Source organism: Dermacentor silvarum, chromosome 11 (genome assembly GCF_013339745.2).
Source record: "Dermacentor silvarum isolate Dsil-2018 chromosome 11, BIME_Dsil_1.4, whole genome shotgun sequence".
NCBI lineage: Eukaryota > Metazoa > Arthropoda > Arachnida > Ixodida > Ixodidae > Dermacentor > Dermacentor silvarum.
The window spans coordinates 74,815,572-74,841,637 of record NC_051164.1 but is presented as its reverse complement, the minus strand read 5'-3'; the positions used below and the strand labels follow the sequence as shown (position 1 = coordinate 74,841,637).

General features: G+C 43.6%; 2 protein-coding genes across 6 annotated transcripts; one reads left to right on the top strand and one right to left on the bottom strand.

The window, feature by feature from the left end:
* The first annotated feature begins 316 nt into the window (after window positions 1-316).
* On the top strand, window positions 317-18,530 carry LOC119433386 (leptin receptor gene-related protein). 2 transcript variants are annotated; one of them, XM_049659034.1, is made up of 5 exons: window positions 317-502; window positions 2,619-2,693; window positions 8,248-8,446; window positions 9,779-9,888; window positions 18,274-18,530. In XM_049659034.1, coding segments are annotated over exons 2-5 (351 nt in total). In that variant the 5' UTR covers window positions 317-502; window positions 2,619-2,652; the 3' UTR covers window positions 18,275-18,530. The 2 variants fall into 2 exon arrangements, with proteins under 2 accessions (XP_049514991.1, XP_037556492.1); XM_037700564.2 differs by lacking the exon at window positions 18,274-18,530 and having other exon boundaries at window positions 333-502; window positions 9,779-10,542.
* Window positions 10,771-24,535, bottom strand: LOC119433385 (UMP-CMP kinase 1-like). Of its 4 annotated transcripts, none has more exons than XM_037700562.2 (7): window positions 24,400-24,535; window positions 23,508-23,607; window positions 21,845-21,991; window positions 20,898-21,035; window positions 19,520-19,599; window positions 18,295-18,394; window positions 10,771-13,690 (listed from the first exon to the last, which is right to left on the bottom strand). In XM_037700562.2, exons 2-7 carry the CDS (start codon window positions 23,589-23,591, stop codon window positions 13,640-13,642), a joined length of 600 nt encoding a protein of 199 aa, XP_037556490.1. In that variant the 5' UTR covers window positions 23,592-23,607; window positions 24,400-24,535; the 3' UTR covers window positions 10,771-13,639. The 4 variants fall into 4 exon arrangements, with proteins under 4 accessions (XP_037556490.1, XP_037556488.1, XP_037556489.1 ...); XM_037700560.2 differs by lacking the exon at window positions 24,400-24,535 and adding an exon at window positions 24,039-24,309; XM_037700561.2 differs by lacking the exon at window positions 24,400-24,535 and adding an exon at window positions 23,938-24,069.
* Between the last annotated feature and the right edge of the window lie 1,531 nt (window positions 24,536-26,066).

Sequence of the window (26,066 nt, the reverse complement as noted above, 5' to 3'; positions counted from 1 at the left end):
GGTATGTTGCAAGTGGGAAGCGCTTTCGTTTTGTAATTTTTCATAATAAATAACGTATTTGCTGCGCTTAGCGCGTTTGAAACGCAGTTACGAGTCCACTTTCCTTGGTAGACAACTTTGCAAGACGACTGTGCGTCGGTAAAAATGCGAAAACTTTATATTCGGGTCTGAGCTCCAATGCTTTCACTAGAGCAGATCAATAAAATTATTTTTGTTTTGTTGGGGGAAAGTGTTTGAAAAAAAAAAAATATTGAATGCACCACTCGGAGCTGCGTCTTGCTTTAGTGTTGCACAGCAGACGCGCAATTTCCCTACTAACTCGCGCTGTGTTTTGTGACATTGAAACCTATTCAGTTCTAAGGTCATTAACAGGTAAACGCTCTTCACATCAAAAAGCCCACTTTAATAACACAAACTTGTACTGTGAAGATGTTACTGATTCAGAACTTCCTTTCTGTCCTTGCACTTCCTATGGTCTTCTCCACCGGCCGCCAACCACAGCGTGAGTAATCCATTTTGTTTGTGCGGTTGTTCGTGAGTGCGCATATGTTGTGAGGGGGAAACATTTCGGTGTTCAAGAAAGAGACATTTTGCTCCGCAGAACGTTATCTTGTGGCGCGTAATCTTGTCTCTGAGAAAGACAAGGATATTTCCTCCCTGGTTGCACTGCGCTGTTTGTGCAATGGGCGGGCCGTTATTGTTATCGTGCGTTTGACAGGAAAATGACAGTGCACTTTAGTAATGTCACCGAATTCACAGCTTCCAATCAAGCTGCCAGTTAGGCGCCGATAATTTGCCGATAACCCATACTACCGACTGTTTGTTACATCATGATGTTTGGGCGCCGTATCGAGCATCTATTGTGTGCTTTGGCAGGTGGCTTATCATAAAACTGGATACTTCTTTTTAAGAGCTGGCTCATACTTTGAAACAACAGGAGGCCATAAGGAGGGTGAAACTGAAAAAGCCGGCGCAAAACCATTTTGCCTTGCAACAATTGCACCGTGCCACAGGAAAGAAGAAAGACTGACCCATTCACTTCGATCGGGGATGAAATGTATCAAAGTGTCACTGGCGGGTTGATTAAATAACTAGCACTGAACTGGACAATGCTTTTATATACAAAGGATTCTGTGCAAGGAAAAGCCCAAGCAATGTTGATTCTTCACAAGTTGCGACTGTTAATGAGTGTTTGTGGGTAGCATGCATTGAAAACTGAGGAAATGCATTGTGCAAGGCTTGGCATCACACAACGAGCCTCTCATTTGCAGAAAATGAGTAAATGGGAATGTAGCAGTAACTTACAAAGAAAATAACCAAAACGCTTTTGTGCTGCAAGAAATAAATGAACCGGCTGGCTCTGCAATTTGCTTGCACAACTCTATTGAAGGAGTACTGACGTGATGCTTTCAACTTGTAATTATTTTTGCGTTATATAAAGGTCAAAGCCCTTCAAAACCCAAAGAAAGTACTCATAAGCATCAGAGTACCCTAATTAAATTACTGTGCCACTTGTTTCTACAAAGCAGTATCAGTTTTGGTTGCATCATGTCACGATTCTCTGGTTAGCTGCTCCATACCTGCCATAGCTGTGGCTGCCACAGGCGAGAGCAGCTGGAAGAAATGCAGCAGCACTCTTTTTGTGTGGTGAAGGATGCTGTGCTTGATATCAACAACTAGCAAACAACCCGTGGCAGAATCCCACATTTTTGCTTTGAAACAAATTATCAAAGATATAAAATTTATCTAGTGTAAACCTCACTCAAACAGACAACTTCCTCGTGGGGTTTTTATTTTAGCCAGTCATACGTCATTTTTGTTTCTCGTGTCGGATTTTACTGGCTCCATGTTAGAAGTCAGCTAAGAGTTTGTATGACTCAGGCGGTGGAAACTGACGGTGTGGTCTAGCAACGCAGCCCGCATGGGAGCCCCGTATGAGTGTGAGCAGGGTGTCAGTGATGAATCATCAATAAGAGCAGCCAGCAAACAGACCCCCAGACCATAGAACTCGCTTACACAGCTTCACCTTCTTTGGTGTATCAGTTGCTCAGATTGTCAAAACATCTGCGAAGGATTGTTTTGTAAGCAACCTCATGCATAGCCTTATTGCTACACAACGTCAAGGAATGTTGCTGTGTTGTGGAACCACATTAATGTTGATGGTGCTTGGTCAATGCATTTTGTGACCAACTTCAGTATCAAATTACAAAATCTTATAACTGTTTCACTACCTTCACACTTGCCAATTGTCACCATTTTATGCTCACGAAGTGTGTCGTAGAATTTCTACGAGTTCAAAAATGTGTCGACGAGCGTGGCGATATAGGCTTGTTGGTTAGTCATCATGGAATGGTATCTGGCATAGTGCAGCAAAACACAGACAGAAGAAGAAATGACAGACGGACGCAAGTGCTTGTGTCCATCTGTCATTTCTTCTTGTGTAATTGTTTTGCTGCGCCATGCCAGATATCAAAAATGTGTCATTACTTTTTTAAGCACCATTACCTGCATTTAAGAACATCTGTCTGGTTTAGTGGACGTCGGGTTTTGAACTTGACACTAAAAGAAACGCCGAGGAACGAGCTGTACATGGAGGTGCGTGCTCTTTCTTTTTCCAGGCTTGTTGCCCTTGCCTTTTCGGGGTCAGTGGGCATGACCCTACTGGTGCTGGGATGTGCCCTGCCACAGCCCAGGTGAGTGAGAAATGGGATACCGTACGAGTCCACAAGCCGAAACACATTCCAAGTCGGTGTATGTCTTCCTGTAGGAAGCGTTGCGGTCAATCAGTCAAGGAAGCAGTGGTGGCAGCAGTTATAAGGCAGCGATTCCATCATTACACCATGTTCCTATAAATCCAACTTTACCCGCTGCTGCAGTAGCTTAGTGGCTATAGTGTTGCCCTACTGAGGTTGCAGGCTTGACCCCGGCCACGACAGTCGCATTTCGATGGGGGGACAAGTGCAAAAAAATGCTTGTGTACTTATATTTAGGTGCATGTTTAATAACTCCAGATGGTCGAAATTAATCCAAAGTCCCCCCCCCCCCCCTCCCTGCTACGGCGTGCCTCATAATCAGATCATGGTTTTGACACGTGAAACCCCAGAATTGAATTGAATTTTTAGTTCTGAATTACCAGCGCACGGCTGGTAAAAGTTCATTATTGCATATGAAGTTGCCCTGGGCAGTGTAATATAATACCGAAGAGACACTGGGCACTTATATAAGCACAATTTTATTGCATGACCATAATTGGAATTATGTTAATTTCATATGTTTTCACAAGACCCAGGTGTATTTGTTTATAACATACTTCACATGGGGCTGTTTTTTCCACGCTCAATTAAGAGGTTGCGCGTGCATTTGCAGGAGCCCCCTCAAAGTGATTTTGATGCACTCTAAAGGGCCCTTTTGGAAATGTCGGTTATGCACTGGAAGTTGTAAGGCGCCGTTTAGTGAGTGTTTTACTACAAGGATTTTTTTTTTTTTTTTTGCTTGGTTCATTAATAAAAGAGAGAGGAGAAATGAAATGCCGTATTGCCTGGAGGCGAGCTTCCCTGCCAACACTTTGTCCTTCTGCCTTCACCAGCGTCTGCAAGCAACTTTGCTTCTCTGCCTTCTTTCATACTAGAGTCGAGGGGCTGGGTCTCGTTTGTGTTGCAGGCACCACCACCCTTTTTTTTTTCCCTTCTCTTCCTTTCTTGCTGCGTGGTGCACTTCCCGGGGCGATATTGTGCATTCTGTATTGCATGATTTATCGAAGTCACATGCCATATTCAGTGGCGTTGCAGGCCGTGCGCCTGGCGTAGAGGCAAATGTGCGTGTGACCTTAACTCAGCAGCCAGAAGCGGGGCACCCTCGAGAGAAAGGGCGCGCGCAATGTTTCGTTTGAAATTTCAGCTGCTTTCGCGTTGTGCAGCCATTTGACACTTTGCAGACACCATTGCCACTGCGTGATAGACTTGCTGGGCTTGTCGCGCTCAACTTGGTCACGCTTCCTAATTCTTATGCGCTTAATGTAAGCTACATTATGTCCCTCATAGGTTTGCACGCGAAAAAAGTGAAAAAATAGCTATGTGTGCTTTTCTTAGCTTTTTCTTGTTGATGCAAGGTGACGTGAAATTGCAGAAACGTATTCCACATGCATTTCATTACATGAGCTTGGAGCATGTCCTTGGGACTTTAAACCCCACAATCCCGTTTGACCAAAATGTCCTTGTGCCATAGAAGTCTTTAGCGATAATCAGCATTATTGTTGCAGCAAGCAGTGGGACTGTTTACCATGTGTATCTTGTATATTAGTCGCTCTGTTAGTAGTGTGAGTGTGTGTTGGCTTGTCTTTGTAATTTATTATTATTTTGCAAGTTACTGCCTTGTCCTCAATGTGCTGTGTGCATAAAAATAATCTTAATGAAGCTTTGACATGGACACTTTTGCACATTCAACTTGCTTACCATTTGCAAGGTTCATTTCTGCCTGAAATGTCAATGTGAGGCTGCAACGCTGGTGGTGACGTCTTGTAATGCTTTGTTCGGACAAAGTGTGTAGAGCTCTTATTGCCCTGATCAGCAAGGCAAGCTTCATAAGCCACATTATTATAAGGTTATGGATCTGCCTTGCTTCTTCCGTTTTCCATTTAGAAAAGTTGTGTTGCACAAAAACATTCAGGGTTTGTTGTAGTTGAATATAAGAAACCACGACTGACCTTCATATTCAGAAATGCATCTTAACTCGAAGCCCATGCTCGACTTGATCTCAGTGACACCTGTTGTGGACGCACCGAAGGAAATGCAATCAGCTATCTTGGGCATGTTCACGCAAGGTGTCATTTAGATCACGTAAAGTGTGGGCTTGAAGTTAAGATGCAATTCTGAATACAGGGGTTATTCACTCAATGTCAAGAACATGCCTGTGCTGGATGAGGGCTGGCTTCGAATCTCACTTTGTCTTCCGCTTCTCCTGGGAGAGCGCAATTTAAAGCCTGCAATCTCTGTGTGCCACTCACAGCCATAGTCGACGAGGCCAATAGGCCTCGTCGTAGTTGATGCTGCTGTTTAATTATTAAAGGCCAACTGCAATGAAAACTTGTAGGTATAGAGCAGCCTCTATGCAATATTTTATGTTTGAAATGCGAGTAGATGCGTCTGAAAAAGCTTGCAAAAGCAGGCGTTTTTGATACCAAAACTGAAAAGAATGCCGCCATTACTGCTTGCAGGAGGTAACGCACGACTCTGAGCTCGTGGCTCTTCGGCGTGACCTCCGTGATTGAGCGCCGCCCGCAGCTGCCTGTGGCATGCTGTAAAATTTCGGAGGCAAAGTGCTGGGAATGGCGTCATATCCGCTGACTACCAGATGCATGTGTTGTGTGCTTTTGTGCTGTGTAAAGGCTGATAATATGAAAACTAAACAATCACCAGCCCTTGAGATTTTTCAAGATTGCTTAATAAGTTATGCTAATCATTTATTACCAATTTCACTGAAGTGAGATTTCATAGCAATTCACCTTTAAGGTTAAGTGGGAAGTCAGTTTCACATTTGCAGCAGATGGTAATGGTGCTGCTAAATGCAGCACAGAATGTAGCTTGAAGCGACTACCCTCTTGCAGCGTGCCTCTGTGAGCAGGTAATTATCTAGCTCCAGCCCTTTAAAATGGGCGACCGCATAACTGGACTCATCCAGGATGGCTACAGTTGAACCTTGTTACAAGTTGCATCCGACATGAAAATGGCTTCGTTATAGCCAATAATTCATTATAAGCATATATTGGTTATGTGCTGATATCGACTACTGAACATTATAGATTCACTTCGTTATATTCTATAATTTGTTATATCAGTGATGCTACTGCGGACTTCTGATTTGGAGCAATTTTTGGAGCATCAAAAATTTCATGTTGGAGCACTTTGGAGCAGGCAATTTGGTATTTGGGAGCAGCTGATTTTTCACATCCTGAAGTATTTCGAAAAAGCGAGTTGCAATTTACATTCAAAGACCTGAATAATTCGTATGTTCTCACGAGAAGCTTGGTAAACATTTCCATCCATTGCATATGTCGTGGAGAAAAAAAAAAGATCTTCTGTGCATGCGACACACGCACACAAATTGATATCGTTTCATATATTGCTAGTTTTCCCAGATGTCATTCGGTATATCCAGAAACAGAAATGATGGACACATTGGCGGCATGCAGTTATTATAATCACAGTGTCACGCTGCGCTTCAAACAAGCTACAGTGGAACCCTGCTGTTACGTTCCCGGGTGCTGCGTATCCCGGCCGTTACGTCGTTTTCGGCCGGTTGCAGCATAGCTCCCATAGGACCCAATGCATTGGTAACCCCGCTGTTGCGTTGCAACTGTGGGACCGTTCCCGCCTCACGCGTTGCGAACTGCCACCCCGCACCAGCCTTAGCGGCCATTTTGACTTTTCATGTCGCTTGACTTGATGGCTTGACGATGGGATTGGCCGCCCAAAGTGCCGGGGGTGACTCCTATGACGTATTTTCAGTTTACGCCAGCAAAAGCATGGCCTTTGGGATCCGTATTTGCCATCTAAAGATGGTGTCGATGACACGTTGGGGCCCTAAAATTAGTTATGGCGCATAAATGTTCCGTATAAAGTCCAAGGGCGATAATGCCATCGCCACGTGCCGTATGCTGTATGCGCAAGTGAAAGCGTGTGAGGGGAGCCGACGACCGCGGCCAAATCTTGCGCGTGCAAGAAAGAAAAGCGGGGAGGAAGCGGAGGGAGATTCTAGAAAGAGGAAGTGCGCCTTCCGTCATGCTCAAGGCACTGGCGAGAGAGAGGGAGGGATAGCGGGCGACGTACTCTGGCATCAACTGCATACTGCGCGGGCCATATCTTGAAAGTGATCAGTGTTGAGGGCAGAGTCAAGGCAGTGTAAGTGTGTCGGCAGCTCGTAGCTTTGTGCGTACTGTGTGTTCTCGGTGCTCAGTTTGCGTTAGAGCGACAGACAGCAGCACGAAGGTCACTTCGCTCGCTGCCGCTGAGGCGCTTCCTTACGCCAGCGTTTGACAGCGCGTGTCCGTGCTCATCGAGTGTGATGTGTTCATGTTTCCCTGTGCACTCTGACACCATGCTTGTTAATATAGTTAATAAGTGAATGCTTACAAGTGTATACGGACGATAAAACTGCTATCCTTACTTTGTATAGCTGTCTACTGATTTGTAATCGCAATTCATGCTTCTTCGACTTTCAGGCGAAACTACGACCTTTTTTTTTTTCAAACGTAAGAATTAAAATAATATTGTGTGCAGTACAACACTACTCTCATTTCTCAATTTTTCATGTTTCTCGGCTCTTGCGTTTCCCGGCTCTTACTTTTTACAATTTTTTTATGGTCCCGTGAAAAATGTATCAGAGGGGTTCTACTGTACTAGCTGCGTTTCCGGAGTAGATAACGTCCGCCGATGAATTGCCAATTGACCTTGAAGCCACGAGCTTCAGCAGAAACCGCACTTTGCCGTCGAGCCCCCTTGCAAGGCAGACGCCGCGTCGGTGCCGTGCGTGGCGCTGTGGCTTAATCGGGACGCACTGTTCGCAACTAAGGCTTGCCCTATCATCATGTTGCACATTTTAATTCCCCGGTGGTGCAATTGTCGGTGATAGACCCCATCAAATCAGAGACTGTTTGGCACTATTAGGCGCAATTTTCGTTGATTGTATCAGGATGGCGCAGTAAATCCCATTTGGCGCACTTTGGCACAGTTGGTGCTGGGGTGGAATCACTGTTATATTAAGGTTCAAGTCTATTAGAAAAAGGACTTGCCATTGTCGGAACCAGACTGAGACGTGTGATAAAATTGTCACGAAACTAGACGAGCGGCTCTAGTAGGGCCACCGTCTATGTACACCCGTGAGCAAAAGTATTTGGACCAGGGATTGCGCAAAAAAAACCTCAACTGCCTGCGAATGAAACTTGAAATTGAGGACTGCAGTCCAAACTTGGCATTGTGAGCTTTCCATTGTACTCGTCAATTTCAGTTTATACGTGTTAATTACGAAAAAATTCAGTTTTTTTGGCGACCCTGTGGCCGGTATACTTTTGCTCACGAGTGTACATAAGCACTCACCACTTCTCTTATCATCATCATCCATCCCAGTACTTTCACTCCCCTTCCTTATTCCCCAGTGCAGAGTAGCAGACTAGAGCGCACTAGCTCAGGTCGACCTCGCCGTCTTTCCTACCAATAAAATCTGTCTTCTTCGTCTTGTCTTTGTCACGTGCAGCAATTGGTACCCCTTCTTCGTGGTGCTGTTTTACGTACTGTCGCCACTGCCCACGTTGATAGCGCGCCGCTTCAAAGAGGACGTGGCGAGCTCAAGCGCAGCACAGGAGATGGCCTACTTCATCACCACCGGCATCGTCATCTCGGCCTTTGGCCTGCCCCTGGTGTTGGCACGGTCGCCCGCAGCACCCCACGCAGTGGTAGGAGATTCCTTCATCTGGCATGCTAAACAATTTATGCACACGAGGCAAATTTTATTCATAAGGTGGCCATACTCCCCAAAACATGTGATTCCATACCTATCAACTCTGCATAATTTTTGGTAAATTCACCTGAAGCAGGTGAAATCGGCAGCAGCATAGTCTGTGAAAAAGTCATTGCAATCTAAAGACAGTGTGTTGCATGTCAGTCTTCACTGTTCCAAGTTTGCTGCTGCTTGTCTGCTATGTATAATAGTAAATCATTGTTAATAAAGTATATATGTATATCCTGCAAAAGGCATGTGCTCAGGGAAAGCTTAAAAAATGCGTGCTATTCCCTCACCAGCACCCTTGGTGTCTTCAGGATTTTTACGAATATTAATGTTCACAAGTTGGCAGGTATGGAACTGTCATACTAGAGTGAGAACAGAAAAAAATTGCTATATCACTGGGAGCATAAGAACAAGGAAACCAGATTTGGTGTGAAAGATCTTGTACAATGAAGAGCCAATTCTGTTATGTAGTTGTTGGCAGTTCACCCACAGTGACTATGCACTCCTCTCACATGCATGATGCTTTTTTGCATGCGAAGTAAGCTGTATCCGTAGGTTAAAAAATCGAAAGAAAACAACGGGATGATGAGGCTATGACAGAGGGGTGATCGCTCATGGAATGGCTAGGAGGTGTATAAGTTGATGGGAAGATTATTTTCTAGGGAAGACGGCTTCATTTTGCACGAGAATCAGTAAATACACATTCGGCAGGGTTGGTGGCCTTGAAGGCCATCAATTCAAAAAGCTTTCATTTGGCAGGCATGAACGGAATTGCTAACTGCAGAGGCTTCTATGTGTGGGATCCGTGCTAACCTTCTTTCCTGCAATCTGGTGTAAAATGTTTCTGCTGTGATTTTACTGTTTCGCACGTATGCATCTTAAAAAAAGTTGGTCTTGTTTAACCATAAACCAGTGACAGTACATTATGTACAGTAATAGTGGCAGTGTTTCAACCTGGTGTCAGTTGCAGAAAACATTTGCAGTGGTGCGCAGACAATAAGCATTAGAAAACCAAAACTTTCTCCTCTTTCCTGTCCTGTTCATTTCTTGCCCGTGGCATTCCTCAACTTCGTTCACCTCCATGCTCGTTTATGATTGCTTCACAAAGCACCGTAGTGTGCAGTACTAATACCAGGAGGTAGTGCTTTTTTTTTTTGGCACCCACACATTGTTGACATTTCGAAGGCGCTGCTGGCCTTGGACCACGTTCTATTGATGCTCAAAATAAATTTGTTTTGCGAGTTCGTGCACGTTTTGAAGAAAACCCTACTTTATGCAGATACAGTGGAGTGCCTGCGGCCTGGTACTTGCGGGAAACGTCGTCGTGTTCATCACCATCCTTGGCTTCTTTCTGGCCTTCGATAACGACGAGGTCGACTACAACATGTGGTGAATATTGCAGCGGCGGAGACGGACGACGTATCCGCGTGTGTGTGTGCGCTGGTGAACTTATAGTGCACACTGTACATAGTGTGTAATAAAATTGCCCTCCCCATCCTGCCCTGCAAGCTTTGCCAAGTGGGGCAGGTGAACATTGCGTAGAATATGTAACTGTTGCTTTATGGATAGTGGAGCCAAAAATTGTGCTTGTTGCGATAATTCAAAAGGGGCTCGCAATATGTCCGCTGTGTTACAGTTCTCATGTTGAGCATGGGAGATATAATTTATGTTTCTTTGTACAGCATGAAAACCTTGCACGCCACAAAAAGACATCGTGAGAATGTTTGTACAAGACATTGTCTGGCTAGAGATCTGTATTGTATGTTATGCTTACGACAGCGGCATGAGCAGTTCAGGCACTCCGAAAGCAGCCTGTCCCTACCGGGTAGGTATGTTGTTGTGGGCTACAAAGTTGCTCGTTTGCTTGGGAATTTTGACATTGTCACAATGGTGCCTCTGTTAGTGAATACTTCTGATGTAGGCGTTTCGTTATTTAATGAGCATGCATTCCCCCTTCAATCATTGCGCTTGTGCTAACGAACTGTAAATAAGGACTGGACTTGTAACCAATATATGGGTTTAATAAAATGTGTACGACACCAAGCTTCTCAATGTATCTCGCGTTTCTGCTGTCCATGTATTGAGGGTGTTTGCAACTTTTAAGCACCATGCTGCGTGACTACAGATAAGCTTTATTGCTGTTCAAAAAGTTAAATTCCATAGCAAATGCATTATACATGACACTAAAGTCATCTGTTTGACCACTTGCGGCTAGGCTGAGCTGTCCATGGTATCCACAGGTAAGACATACACTGGGCGCAGGATAACCAGTTCTACACAGCACAAGAGGTTTATTGTACAAGCAATACAATGCTATGACCTACAGCACAGACATAAAATAATTGCATCATAAACAGAGCAATACTGGTAATAGAATCAATGCCTCCTACTTTTGTAGCACAAATTTGAAAGTCCAAGACAGAGCTTTTAGTAAGTACTGCAGTGTCATGCTCCCTGCTTTGGGCTGCATACTACAAAAAGCTGCAAGAGCGTTAAAACACTCACAGCTTTGTGTATTTAAAGAAACAGTTTGAAAGAAAAGAACTGTTCTAGAAATGCACATGGGTCTATGTTCATATATTTCTATAAAAGTAAACCAGCATTTTGCCAGCACAAAAAAAAAAAAAATGCTCTTTAAACAATATGCTTATGTATGTTATCTTGCCACCTGAATTACAGCTCTCTATTGACGAGTTGAGATTTACAGCTCGGGTGCAGATTCACAACAGTTATTGTCAAAAGGACTGCTTCTTGGCCTAGTTGTTCGAAATACACATTTGCTGCTAATAGGACACACACAGACTGTTCCTCTTGTCTCCTTTTTTGTGTGTGTCCTTTTAACGGTAAATCTGTCTTTTGCATCAATGAAAGTTGTGCTGCCAAAAAGTTGTGCTTGAATGCAGTATCTGTGCGCAACCGGTGCACCTGGTTATGCACCCAAACCCAACTGAAACCAAACTTTCTCTCTGGCTGCAGGTTATGTGCGTACAAATACGGTGCACTAGTCTCAGAGCAGAAGATGTGGCTGTAGAATCATCCACGCTACACTATCAAATCGCTTTTTCACACGGTATCAACCATGCACACCCTGCAGACCTTGTCTAGTTGCAAGCAGTGAAAAACACAACATGCTGTCATGATATGAATGTATATATTATCACTAAAATTAATGCAACATGACATGATTGAAATGCAATTACCATAAATTGAGAACTATTCATTTGCTCAATGAACAGCCTTCTTTTTTTTTTTTTTTTTTGCAACAGCAATGAAGGCCGTGACCATTAGCTTGCGCTTTGGTCGCTAAAGAACCTGCACTCTTGTAATCAAATAGATATTGTAAGACTTGTTCAACTTCCGTGGTACCACACACAATCCCAGTATGCTTGAGGCTTGGCAAATGCACGATACTTTATACGGAACTCTAGAGGGAACAGTCAGGGTCAAGCATTGCAAGGTGCCTGATGTGGGTACTCGCGCTTGAGCAGCGTGGCAGGTGGTGCCTCGGCTGTGTCATCTGCTATTGCAACGGGCACTGAGTGACTCAATGAAAAAAAAAGATTCGGTTGCTTCTGCCAAGAAAGGCAATCCATTTTCGATCAATAACTAACTTTCAAGCAGTGAATACAAGTTTTCGATTTGTCTCAGCAGCAAGGTGGTAAAGACGGCTCTCGGCTTTTCTGACATTTCTGTATTACCTACAGTGCCGGATAAATGTTTGAGCAAAATATTCGTCTGTTTCAGCTAAGTTGGGTACATCTCATACAGTTGCAGACATATAGGCCATCAATTCAGTCCCTAGTTCTAACCAAACTAGAATGAAGTGCCCCATGCAGCTCATTTTATTGAAAAGGAAGATCACATAATATTCTTTGAGCTGGCCCTCCAAGTGATCTGTCCTTTGCCATAACTTTTACCGAAAAACAAATTGCGTTCTTAATAGCAGGAAACTATAAATTTGAATTGGTCAGCAAAAAAGTGACAACATGTGTTTTGCTGGCGACAGTAAATATGGGGAAATTCTGTGATACACACCTTTTTGAGGCACAACTCAGAAGTGAACAAGGGCACTCTCATGTCTAGCACTGGTGTTTAGCCAAGTGGACCTATCTACAAAAGAGATTTACGAAATGTGTCGTCCAAAACTTGTGGTTCCCACAGATGGTTCTAACTTCCGTTTGCTTCTGGTTTGTCACAAATCTTCCTTGGGTATTTTTCAAAAGTAACCTTTGATCTTTTCACGAATGATAAGAGTCGTCCAGCATTTTACTGCTACTTTTTCACAGCACAGCATTTGTTATCCGTTTAGGTCGAAGGCCTGTACAAAAAGCTGAATCTCCCTACACTTGCACATTATAACAGCACCTTACTACACTTTTCGAAACTCACACTACAGAGTGCTATGTTCTGGTGGGCAGCCTTAAATAATATGAATAACAGAAAGCCGAGAATGATCTTTCCTGCACTAACAATGTAATGCAGAAAGTATACACCCGTCTTGCGCTGTTCTCGTCTTCAATAAAAAAGAAAGGCGAATGAATGTTATATTTGCACTTTTCCTGATGCAGCCACTTATATTTCTTGCACTTCTGACCCTTAAGGGCCCTGTCGCACCCGGAAACAAATTGGCCAACATCATCGCCCGGAAATACATTGTAGGCGTCTCTGTCACACTGAAGCATCAACGACAAGAACATGTAACCTGACATCTGCTGATGCTCTAGCGTGACTGGGCCACCAATAAGACATTGTTTGCGGACAACATTGGCCAACTCGTCTTATCCTAAAAGGGTCCACAGTCTTGTAAGTTACCTACCACCCTAAAAAATGCCTCCAGCAATGCAAAACATAACTTCTTCACAAGCATTCCTCATATCATGATTGGTCCATTGCGTGATGCAGGGTACAAAAGTGCAAAGCACACACGGAAATAAACAAGTGATTCGGGAAGGCAGAAAACACTGTAAATGCCATGCTATGCCATTAATCGAAGCATAGCTCTCACACTGTCCAGTTTACAGCAAGAATGTCACAAGGTTTGTCCAAAAAAGGCTAAAAAATACTCATAATCCTTTCACATACAAGTAGTAATCTCAACTATGCAGACAATGGGACATGCCCAGCCGCGAGTTGCTTCTGTTCACTTGGTGGATTCGAAAGGTTCAAAATGCTTTGCAACGCCTTTAAAGACCTGGAAAAAAAAAATTTACATTGTACACTTAAAGGTGGAGGCACAGGATTCCCTAATATTACACAGGTGTGATTCATGAACAGCACAGTACAATTAAACTTCATAGTAACGAAGAGAACAAACGGGGATAGCTGATATTCTAGTTGACATAGCAGAAGAAATGGAGCTGGGCAGTCCATGTAATGCATAGGATGGATAACCGGTGGACCATTAGAGTTACAGAATGGATACCAAGAGAAGGGAAGCGCAGTCGAGGACAGCAGAAAGGTGGGGTGATGAAGTGAGGAAATTTGCAGGCGCAAGTTGGAATCTGCTAGCGCAAGACAGCGGTAATTCGAGATCACAGGGAGAGGCCTTCGTCCTGCAGTGGACATAAATATAGGCTGATGATGATGATAATGAAGCTATAACGAAGTTGCATTTGACATGAAAATACATCGGTTATATCCAATATTCATTATAATCATATAGTATTTGTTGCATGGTGATATTAGCAAGAAACACCTAAGATTTTCTAAGTTATATAGGATAATTTGTCATGTCATTGTTCATTATATCGAGGTTTGACTGTAGTTAGAATGAAAATAAAGCATAGTACAAGGATGTAACTAAAGCACATCTTAAGAAAGCAACAGTACTCTGCTACCCTTAAGTGTATAACTTGAAACATTAATTAGTGACATGTCACTCAACAAGTGAACATTCAGATTTTTAAAATAGGTAAGTCAAGTCAAGGAGTCAAATTGCACTATCTTGCCCATATGCAATTTTTTAAACTTAAAATAGAAAGCAAAAAAAAAATTTTTAGGGTGTGAGAATACTTAAACACCACCGAACCAAATCGAATATTACTATTAGATTTTTCCAACATCCTGCATATTCAGTGAAACACCCGGAGTTGTCGGTGCCTTACTGCTGTTACCTAGTGAACGCACTACATACCATGGAGCTTCAAGCAACCTGTGCACAAAAAGTGGGCGTGTGGCTAATCAGGTTCGCACCCCCCCTAAGTGCGCGTGCTGTTTGACAAGTGGCCTGAATATTCTCAGCGAGTTGATCGATGCCATTCCAGAGATGGTGCTTCATGGCTGGAAAAGACATCATCCGAGAATCAAAAGGAAAACTGGTTGCCACTGTGACAGCATGACTGACAGCAGGGCTGATGCCACGCGAAGGGAGGACCCGAAGAAAAAAAAAAAACCCTTTCCCTCTGGCAGAGGGAAAGTGCTTAAAATCAGCAGTGCGAATATGCTAGGGGTGGATTCCTGAGACTTGAGACTCTGAGCTTCCCAGAGTGGCAGTTTGGGCACATCGTTAATCTATACGAACGTTAAAAAGCGCAAACTGAGGATACAGATGAAAAAGGCACACATACACACACACAAACACAGACACTGATAGCCCTTGCGTGTGTGTGTGTGTATATGTGCCTTTTTCGTCCGTGTCTAGTTCGCGCCTTTTTTTCAACGTTCTTCAGAGAGCTGCAGTGCTCATTCTGCTGTCGGAGCTCTTTAGAGAGCAATTCATGTTTCTTTTCGTATATTTCGTTTCTTGGCCTAATGCCTGCGAACATGTAAAATAAACGCAAGTTAAGTCTTCCATCCTTGAGTGTCAACATCCCTTCGGCACGCTTGAATATTACTGGCCAGAGAGCGCTGGAGGTTCCGGACACTGACCTGGCTATCCAGAAGGAAACTTTCCGACCTCTCCGAAAAGACAGCATTCACGAATAACAGCACAAGGTTCATCAGTCGGCAGGATCGATTGAAACGACAACACAATGCGGACAGAAGGAACGGTGAACAAAAGTAGCGCATATTTCGGAAAGAGCGAACGCATGAGCAAAGTTCAGGCCAATTAGCCACCGAAATGCAGGCAGATCGTATTGGATACGTGTGCTCACACTTGCACAAAGTTCGGAGCTCTGTGTCTGCACGCCAGTTTAAGTGCACAGATGAACTTGGTATGCATGCCCACATATGAAGTGCCTCGCACAAATTTGCTGTGGTCCTCCCGATTTCAGAACAACCTTTGACGGGTGGCAAATGACGCTGAACCTGACAATGAAAAGACCCTGCTTTTTACCGACGATGCGATTGCAGTCGACCCATGCAGTGCTAATGATGGCTCCGCACGAAGTGGTGATCGAGCCGTGTGATGTCCTATTTGCGCTTTCATCTCTCATGCAGACTGACCTTCACGAGCTGGTAACCAGCAAAAACCCGCCTGCTCGTAAAGCTAGGGAAGCCCTTCTGTATTTTATAGAAAAACTGGAAAGGAAATCTTTCTATGCAGTAAAAGATTGCGATAAAACAGGAGTCCACTATTAAACTGAAAATCCCATAAGATATTCAGTAAAACATAACTTCACTACACCTTTAGCTTCAGAGGGCAAAAAAGATTCAACGGACGTTATACTGATAAATACAATATTTTCCAGACTTTCTATAGAACAGAACTGTTATCAGTATTGGCATACTAATTTGGTGTTCCCTTTAAAGCATACCATATTGTGCATCTTGATTCCTAGGTACCGAAGTTTCTGATAGCTTGCAACATTCTGGTTATGCAGTGTTAGGAGACCCTCGAGCATGTGCAGCACCATGTTTTCGTGCACAAAATTTGTAACCATTAAAAATTTTCATGATAAACTTTCTGATATTTGGTATTCAATTCAAAAGCTACTATATCTGGTATTCTCACACTTCTACAAAAAACATGTTACAGTGAAACCTCGTTGATACAATTCTGCGTAATACGTTTTTCGGGATAATACGTTTTTTGTTATTTTCCCAGTCAGTGTCTTATAGGAGCAATGTATTTCGGATAATACATTTTCGGATGATAAGTTTTATTTTGCAGTTCCCGTGAAGATCGTATCAACGAGATTCCACTGTATATGAGCCAAATACATTGTTGAACAACATTCATCAAAACATGAATGCAATGTTATTCCATGTGTTGCTGCATAGGCAACAACCATGTGGAACACATTTCTCATGCATCTTTGGCAATTCATCAGTCAGCGTTAGTGCATTTACATTGATGCACATGATATCCAAACTGTCATGATCAGCCTATGTCCACTGAAGGATATAGGTGGATTACTCAGAGCAATCTCCTACAGTAAACCTGTCCCGTGCCAGTTGACCCCATCCTCACGATATGCATCATGACCACAATCATGGCATCAATACCACACACTATAAAATGAACATGCTGATGCTGGCCATGACACAACTGAACAGAGTTCGATACATGTTTCTATAGAAATATAGTAACACACTCAGTATTGAATTAAATACAGTCAAACTTCGATATAATGAACATGGATATAACAATTTATAAGATATAACTAAGTAAATTGAAAATGTTCCTCATCGATATCAGCACTATAACGAACTTCAATATAACAAAATTCTCGATATAACGAAGTAATTAACTTTTCATAACTTTTTGTCCACAGAACATTTAGAACCTCAGTATCACGAAATGCGTTTATACATGATTTCAATATAACGAAATTTTACTACTGCTGCGAAAGAATACCGAAGCAATAACTGGAAATTTCTGCAGACGGAGATGGTCAAATAGTTGAATTACAAGCAGCTGGTTGTGAACACACCTTTGAAATGGCGTGCCGCACGACCGCTGAAAAAAGAGCAGCGTCATGTTCCATATAAAGTCCTAGTGTGATAAGATCCTATTGCGCTCTGCGTGCTGTTTGCTTCGGGTGCGAGTGAGAAGATGCGAGTTTGAGCCGAGAAGGATGGTGGCTTGATGAGCACCTTGCCGCGTCCACAATGGGAATGGGAGGGGGCAGGTGAGCAAGTTGTGCACCGTCTTCCCACGCGTTTAGTACTGGAGATTACGTAATCTCGAGTTTCAGAGATGCGTTAAAGCGAGAGGCAGACAAGGCATTCGTTCCCAACTGCCGGCACTTTTCATGATAGAGTCGTCCCACTGCGGGCAATACAATCAGCTGCAGGGGCGGAGTGGACACGAAAGCATGGCTGGCTTGACTTAGTTTGTACTGCCGATGTGAAAATATTGTGACACAGCATGAAAGCGTATTTTTCATCACCAACTCTCAAATTAACAAAATTAATTTTTTTCTCACTTAAGTTTGCATTTTTTGATTGCCCGATAGTTAGTAAAATTTTACAGCCCCTTCCGCACATGAAAAATCGATTGGAGACTATACTTATACAACAAAATTTCAATATAACGAAGCAAACGGGTGATTTTACCAACTGCATTATATCAAGGTTTAACTGTGTGCTTATAATGAATATTGGATATAATGAAGGTATTTTTGTGTTGAATGCGATTCAATGTAGCGAGGTTGGACTGTATTAATGGCAATTCTCTTCTGATATTTTTGTTAAATTTTAATCAAGGAATTTTACCAACAAATCGTGCCTGACAAACAATGCAAGCAAGACAATAATGGCACACCAAATTAAAACAACATTGAAAAATTGTGTGGTAGCAAGTTAGACGTGTTTGCTCTACAAGAAGTAATAACAAATGCAACGCTACCAGTAAAATAATGCACAGCATTATGTTTTGTATTCTTGCAGACAGGAACATGGACTACCTACCTCGTTGGGGTCGTTGCAGCTTGTGTCGGCCCGCCTGACCAAATTCTGCTTGTCGTAGTACTCCACAATTGGAAGTGTGTCATTTGTGTATGTCTTAAACCTGCACATGAGATCACATTTGACTTTACAGTCAACACAATGGGCCCACATTGTCATTCGAGTGATTGATTTATCAAGTGCACAGCAGACGCTTATGACAGAGCTAACAAATAAAATTTTATGGTCCCCTAACCCTTTCAGAAACAAAAACTACAAGGAAATGCACTACATGAATGCATACATGTACAATCTGAAAACCACTGGGACAACAATCTCCGCACACAGTGTTCTAATGCACTCCACACGCTACAGTCGAACCTGAATTTATCGAACCCAAATATAACGAATTATTGCATATAACGAACAGCAGTAATATGCCCTTGAAAAATTTTGTGTAATATTTTTATTTTATATATCGAATTGCCTGTATGTCGAACTTTTTTGTGATCCCCTTCAGATTTGATATATCCGGGTTCGACTGTATAATTCATTTCGTGGCATAGTTTGTGTAAGAGATATCTTGTGGTGTATGCATTGCATTTTCAATGTGCTTATTATAAGTGCTTGCAATCCTCAGGCACAACTTCATCAGACCTCTGTAACTAAAAAATAAGTGTTCAAGAAACAGTCTCCAGAAAGAACTCTTGCAGTGACAACTGTAGGAAGCAATTTGTCCGCCAGCTACGCCTGCGCCCACTAACCAGTCTATCACCCTCTCACAGACCCGCGACCCTAGGACCTTTTCTGGGGCAAACAGCGTTGATGTGGATGAGTGGCTCAGCATGTACGAGTGTGTCAGTAAGTAGAATGGCTGGGATCCAACTACAATGCTGGCCGTCATATTTTACCTCGGTGGAAACCCTCGCGTCTGGTTTTGAACCCACAAGGACCATCTCACCAGCTGGGTCACGTTCAAGCAGCAGCTCCGCGACCTATTCGGCAACCCGCTTTGTCACCAGCTTGCCGCCAAGTGATTGTCACACTACTTTTAATGACAGCAAGTGCAAATAATATGTAGCTGACAAAAGTCCCCTCTATTACCTACTGCGCTGTATCTTCAGTTACTGCACACACTCACCCACATGTACAGAAACAAAAAGAAGAAAGAAAGAAAACAGACTGGGAGAAGGACAGACATTCTGTCCATAGCAGTTATGCCGAGACAAGCTTTCTTGACTGTGCTCACCTTTTGCGGAGACTCTCTATGTTGTCGTCCGTACGACCACTGCCTGCCTGGCCTCTGCTGAGGCATCGCTGGACACAGACCTGAAAAATGCTTGCATTAGGATTGCAGATTTCCGTTTGAATTATTTGGCACTGAGTAAAACACGGTTTGAACGAACCACTGGAGATGATACAAACAGAGAAACAAGTTACACGTGTACAGCCTAGAATAAATCAGCCACCGAATATAAGGCTCATGATCACCTTGCAAAAAGAAGGATGGTCCCTGTGCCCACCATCCAGATTGTCGGTGCACAACATGAATTTACACGCAGGCCAGTCTTGACGGTGCCAAGCTGTATTATTCTAGCTAGGAACGGATGGCAAGGAAGCAGGCGAAATCACGTTATTGAAACAGCAGTTCCACACCCTAAAAAGTGGAACGTGTCCCACCTGAATCAGGTCATCTGGTCACACTGGGTTACACGCACAAAAATACACTAATGAAACAAGAAGGTTGAACTGTCAATATCCCAATCTTAATAACAGCCAGTACCTTCAAAAAAAAAAAAAACTCAGAGCCCTTCCCTTGTCGAGAAAATGGAGGTAGGCGAAGCTTGTGGCAAGACGACACAGTTGCAGGCGTTCCACTTTGTTTGCCCTAAATTCAGGGTCGGCAGCTCTTCACTGATGTTTGGCCTCAACATTGCACTCCCGCAACTTGGGGTCCGTGGCTCTTCGCTGACGTTTCGCCTGAGCTTCAAAAGCCCTCACGTTAGAATCGGACGACAAGCTTCGCTTACCCCCATTTTGTCGACAGGGGAAGGGGTGGCGATTTTGTCTCTTTGGGTCCCACGTGTGACAAGGGTAGTTCAAGGGGGCGGTACAGGTCCCCGAGCCCACAGGAGTACGTGCCATTGAGCTTGGACCCTTTCTGCACTGTCACCAGGACCGGCCCATTTTTCAGTGTGACACCACCACCGCCGACACATCGTGGAGATCCGTGATCCAACTAGTTTTAGGGCCAAAGTAACGGCCATTTTTTCTAAATACTAACACATTATTAAGTATTGTATAATGTTGTGTTCACTTTTCAGTGATGGGTACTAACAGTCAACAAGCATTGTTTTTGCATAGTCATATTACTCATGCTCCCGACATTACCCCTATCCATGTAATCCCCCCCCCCCTCACACAATGCTCCCATGCTGGAGCCTGTGAGGCAACGTGAATAAATAAATAAATAGACACTTGTGAGCCTAAAGCTTCGCTTAAAAGGTGCAAACCAGGCTGAACACTCGGCTTTTTGGCCTCGCATTACTGGTCCTTGCCAATAGACTTTACAGTACAGTATGCACACAGGCATGGCAGGGTGCAGCTACAACTGCGAGCATTCTCACCTCCTCTGGGCACTCGAGAAAGAGCACAAACTGCAGGTTGACCCGGTCCGACATCTCCCGGTTCCAGCCGTCCAGGTTGTCCTTGTTGCGTGGGAAGCCATCAATTAGGAAGTGACTCTTCCCGCTTGACTGCATCGCCTGGGCAGTAGGCAAGCACACATGCATCTCTTTATTGCTGCTTGTCAGTCTAAAATGGTTCTTCCTAATGCAATTAGGTTTAACCATACTCTGACTAATTTCACCACGTTTTCCACCATACCAATGCTACTACACGACCGGCAGTTAGGTGAGATTTCTAGCAGGCTTGAGTGGAGCTATTTTCTGTCTGTAATCACTTAGTATATTGAATGATGAACCGCCTTGTTGCCTTCTTCAGAATCTTTATAGACGAAATAGAACAGGACATAATTCTTAATACTGTTGGTGTGAATGAAGAAGACTGGCCTTAGCCAAGGTATGAAAGCCCAGTGTGGGCAATGTCTGACCATCATCGACGAAACATGCTAATGTTTGGCATTCAGGCTGCTGCGTATGCTGACAGGTGCCATTACAAATTGGTGGTATTGACCCAGCCACCATGAAAGTAACTTGATCCTCACACATATATTTCTATTTGTATACCTGCTCTCGTTGTAGATATATTGAACATGCGTACAAGTCTGTTTTTAATTATGTATAATGCTGTTTAGTAATGTGTTTTATTCAACCTCAGACATCAAAGAAGAATGTGTGAAAAAAAGAACCGTGAATTAATCCAAGTCCACCATTTCTCTCTCTCTCTTTTTTTTTTGTCTTTTCTGTTGAGCAGACTTGCCTTGCATGTTTTACGACATTGTGAGATACCTCAAAAACAGCACATTTTTTTAGAACACAATTGGTAAAAAAAAATAGTTGTATACTGAAAGCACCAGAAGAAAACGAAAGAGTGAGAGTACAATTCAACCCACCCGATCCAGTAAGCGGCAAGTTATCTCCACAGGCACGATAGTGCCATTGCGAATGTGATGGTCAATGACTTCGCCAAACTGGGAACCCGGGGTGCCTTTCTCTTCCCGCAGAAGGTCTCCCGCTGACAGGTGCTTGTAGCCAAATCTCTGAACACACAAGGAATTTGGGAAAATGAGGTACCAAACGATGTGTGTTAAGATGGAGCACAACATTTACTTTAGAACTTGAACATGGCCTAGTTGGTATTTACTTCACGACATGTTTACCACTAAGGAAAGACTAGGACAGCAAAAGAAACACAAACTGCGTCTTCCATGTCATCGTTCGAGTTTCTTTTGCTGTTCTCGTGTTTCTTTAGCGGTAAACATGTCATGCACAATATGTATGGAGGAAATCAAACTTGTCCAGAGTGGTCGAGTGGCTGGCTACGGACTGCGCCAGCGTCCGTGGCTGCTACCACGCGGTAGTTGCTATGTTTCACATATGTTTCTCCTATAGCCCTTGAACCCAGTAAGCCGCAGACCATACATGATCTCGTTGCACTGTCAGCCTGTACTTTATTTTTTTTTGTGAAAGATGGTGGCCAACTCGACCAATTTCTCACTCTAAACAAGTATGACTCCTTCTGTACGGTGAAGGAAACAGGGGCTGTATTTTGTAATAATTGTTTGCATTCAATTTTATTCCTATTACACATCCCGCTGAGAGAATGACGCTGCATGTGATTCAATGATGATGCATGAAAAGGATGGACTTAGAAATGAATCATTACAAATAATAGTAAGCCTGGGACTGCTTCCTTTTTAAGTGCTCTCATTTGCATTACAGGCAAGAAAAATAAACTGCATGTTTGCGATGCATGTTTCTTTGTTGCTGTATCTGCCAGCTGCCTTCGCTTCTGCAAGCCATTAATTGCCACCGACAGCTGTTTCACATCTCCTTTGAATATATGCCACATGCTGAAAGACGTGCTCCCGTTAGCTTCCAAAAAACTACCGACCGTGACCAGTCAATAGTGCTGAAGAGTAGTTTTACTGCCACTTTATATTGAGTAGAACTTAAGTACCAAGTGAATAAAGACATGAGCCTGCCCCTGACCTTTCTGAAAGGCTAGTGCCACTGTTAATGCCACCACAGCTTGTGACTACACTACTGCATTTTGCAGCACCTGCTGGGTTCAGGCTGCAGTACGGAAGTTACACATGGCTACGCTCACATGTAAATTCACTCTTAAAGCCAGCATTTACATATCAGCTTTTCTGTTCCACAGCGCAGTGCTCGAGTGCTTTTGACAAGGCCGTGGAAGCATACAACTTATGAATTCCCAGGTCATTTGCCCAGGGCAGCTACAAAGGACTCGGAGCATTACCTAGGAGCAAAAACAAGTAACAACCAGCTGTACATAGTGCTTAAGTATAATGCTGAGTGAGTTACAGCACGAATTGACAAAAGCAAAGGCAAACTCACAGGGGAACCACAACCTACACTTTTAAGTACTGCGCGTCCGTATATAACCAGCCTAATTTGTCATACGCCAGGCACATTTGAGGCAGACTTCATGGCCGTTTTGTTTACTCTATTAACGACACAACAACGAACTGTCTACAGAACGTACGGCATTACAAACATACTGTGCATGCACATTGAGAAAGTGCCGCATACCTCGACTAGTTTCTGGCACTGCGTCCCTTTGCCCGAACCGGGAGGCCCCAGAACGAAGACCACGTTCGGCTTGGGACCAGACATAGCTTTTAGAGGTCCCCTGCGAGGAAAGAAGTCATAAGCGCGCCACAAAGGTCAAAGGCAAGAGATCGTCCCGCTGAAAACGAAAGCATGCAGTTTTAACTCGAATACCGCTAACAGAGAGAGAGAAAAAAAAATGCAGGCACTGCAGAGAACCGGCCCCACTAGAACGCCGAAACTATACAACTACATTTCCACTGACCTGTACTATGTACCTTATGTACAGATCAGTGTACATTTCGTTTTACCGTGCGCTACGTCCAAAACACTACACATACCTAGCTACACCAAACTCTGATCGGCAAGTGAAATACAGGCCGACTATGTTTCACAAGCTGAATTGGCTCACATTCGCAAGATAAGTTGGGCCGAAAGCTGGAAAGAGAAATGCAGCGGACACGGGGGCGACCGGGACGGCGATGCCATGCGAATGAATGAGGTATCACGAACCACGCCTCGCCGCCGATGACACGTGTCAACAATCCCGCCGCAGGCAGGAAACGCTCAATCGAGCAGTGGAGCACACGAATGCTAGTCGCGATAGGCACAAGCATCACACGGCAAACAAACGACGAGGCTGAAGAGCGAATCCAACGAGGCCATTCCGCGTTCAGTAGCGACCTGCGACTGCTGTGGTGAATCACCAGAGGCGCCGCGGTAACCCGTACACATATCTACTTTAGCCCCATTCGCTTGGCGTCAACAACGTTTGCCTCTAGCGAACCGGCGATTGCAACAGTAGATCCACTAACGTTGCAAATGGCCTTGAATGTTGCCACTCTTATCACTTGGCGATGTTGCTTTCTCTCACCTTGGATAGTTGAAGGCGATTTATTGTAATTAGGTTAGCAGGAGCGCGGAGAATATGAAGCCGGTAGCGCACCTCCACTAACAAGCGAAAGGCAATCGGCATCATGCAGTGTTTCCACCTATCAGGCGTGCAAGAAACTAACACGCACACACACACACACACACACACACACACACACACACACACACACACACACACACACACACACACACACACAACACACACACACACACACACACACACACACACACACACAAAGAAAGTGATATTTTTTTTATATTTCAGGCAATGATAATTAAACTGAACAATATTAAAGTATCTTAACAAATAAACAGAAATAGAATGATTTATGATGTGTGTTTTAAATATAAAACCATAGAGTTTCTCACTATAACAGTGTGAAACTCTATGGATAAAACCCCTGGACTTAAAGAGAGGGATGAACGCTACTTGGGAAGTGCTGCCATCTTTTGTGAACTTAAAAAGCTAATTTTTATATTTTACGACCTCCAAGATAGCCAGCTCGCCGTTTAATCTCTAAGGCTATGTTACTTATGGTTGTGATGCTCGTAAGTGCTCGTAAGCTTCTCTCACAGGCGCGTGCCCGACGCTCGCTTCTTTTCTTCGCCGGCACAAGTGCTGCAGTTTTCTGCCCTTTTTTCTACCTTTTATTTCTCTCTTTTATTTCTTTCCATTTTTTTAAAGCTTCAATGGTTAGGGCATTTACAAATGCCTGCCCGATGCGAAGGAAATAGCTACAGTTCATCATCATCATCATTGCGGTCATCATTTTGTGTCGTCTGCTAGCGGCGTGAGGCCCTGCGCCTACGTACTCTGCGGCAAAACGGCCTTATAACGCGCAATCTCACTGGGGCACTAGTAGCTCTTGCCGATTCTGTATTATTGTTTCCCGTGATATCTGCGAAGAAAAATTGAATATAGAAACCGTCTACCGAACTCGCTTTGGACTTTGATTTGCAGTGCGGTCATCCATCGTCGAACAACGTCTTGGTGCCTTTCAGCAAGTTTTCGGCCTTTGCTTGTCCACGTGTACTTGTGTTGTGTCCCAGGTGAAAATTGCTGCACTGTGGTCTCGATTGTGCGTTAGGGAGGAGACAGGATCGACATGTACCACTTTAGTGGTCGACGCCGTGCGCACATTTTGGTTTGGTTGTGCGAGAACCTTCGAATTTTCTCATTTGTGAGTACAGCTCCTTTTTACACATTGTTTTGGCCACAAACAATTGATCCAACATTGTCCAGCATCACAATATAAGGCCATATAATTGATCCATATAATGACCATATAATTGATCCACCATCAGACCCTAATATATTTTTCGTTGGGAAATGTGTGCACATGCAGTCGATCGCGTACTTATGTTTTCTTAATTTTCACCCCAACGTGCCATTTTAGCCTTCAATAGACTAGGTGGACACTACAAGACGTAAATAAACTATTAGAATAGCGTAACTTGCAAGATACTCTAGATTAGATTAACCAATATTAGAAGTAACTTGAGCGGTTAACAGCACTGTGCGTACATAATGCAGCACTAGGCAAGCCGCGGTTCCTCGCCCTGTGTGCACAAATTGAAAAACGGTGCACTTGGTATTTTATTCCTCCAGTGCATGAATTTTTTACAATCTGTGCAATTTATTGAGTA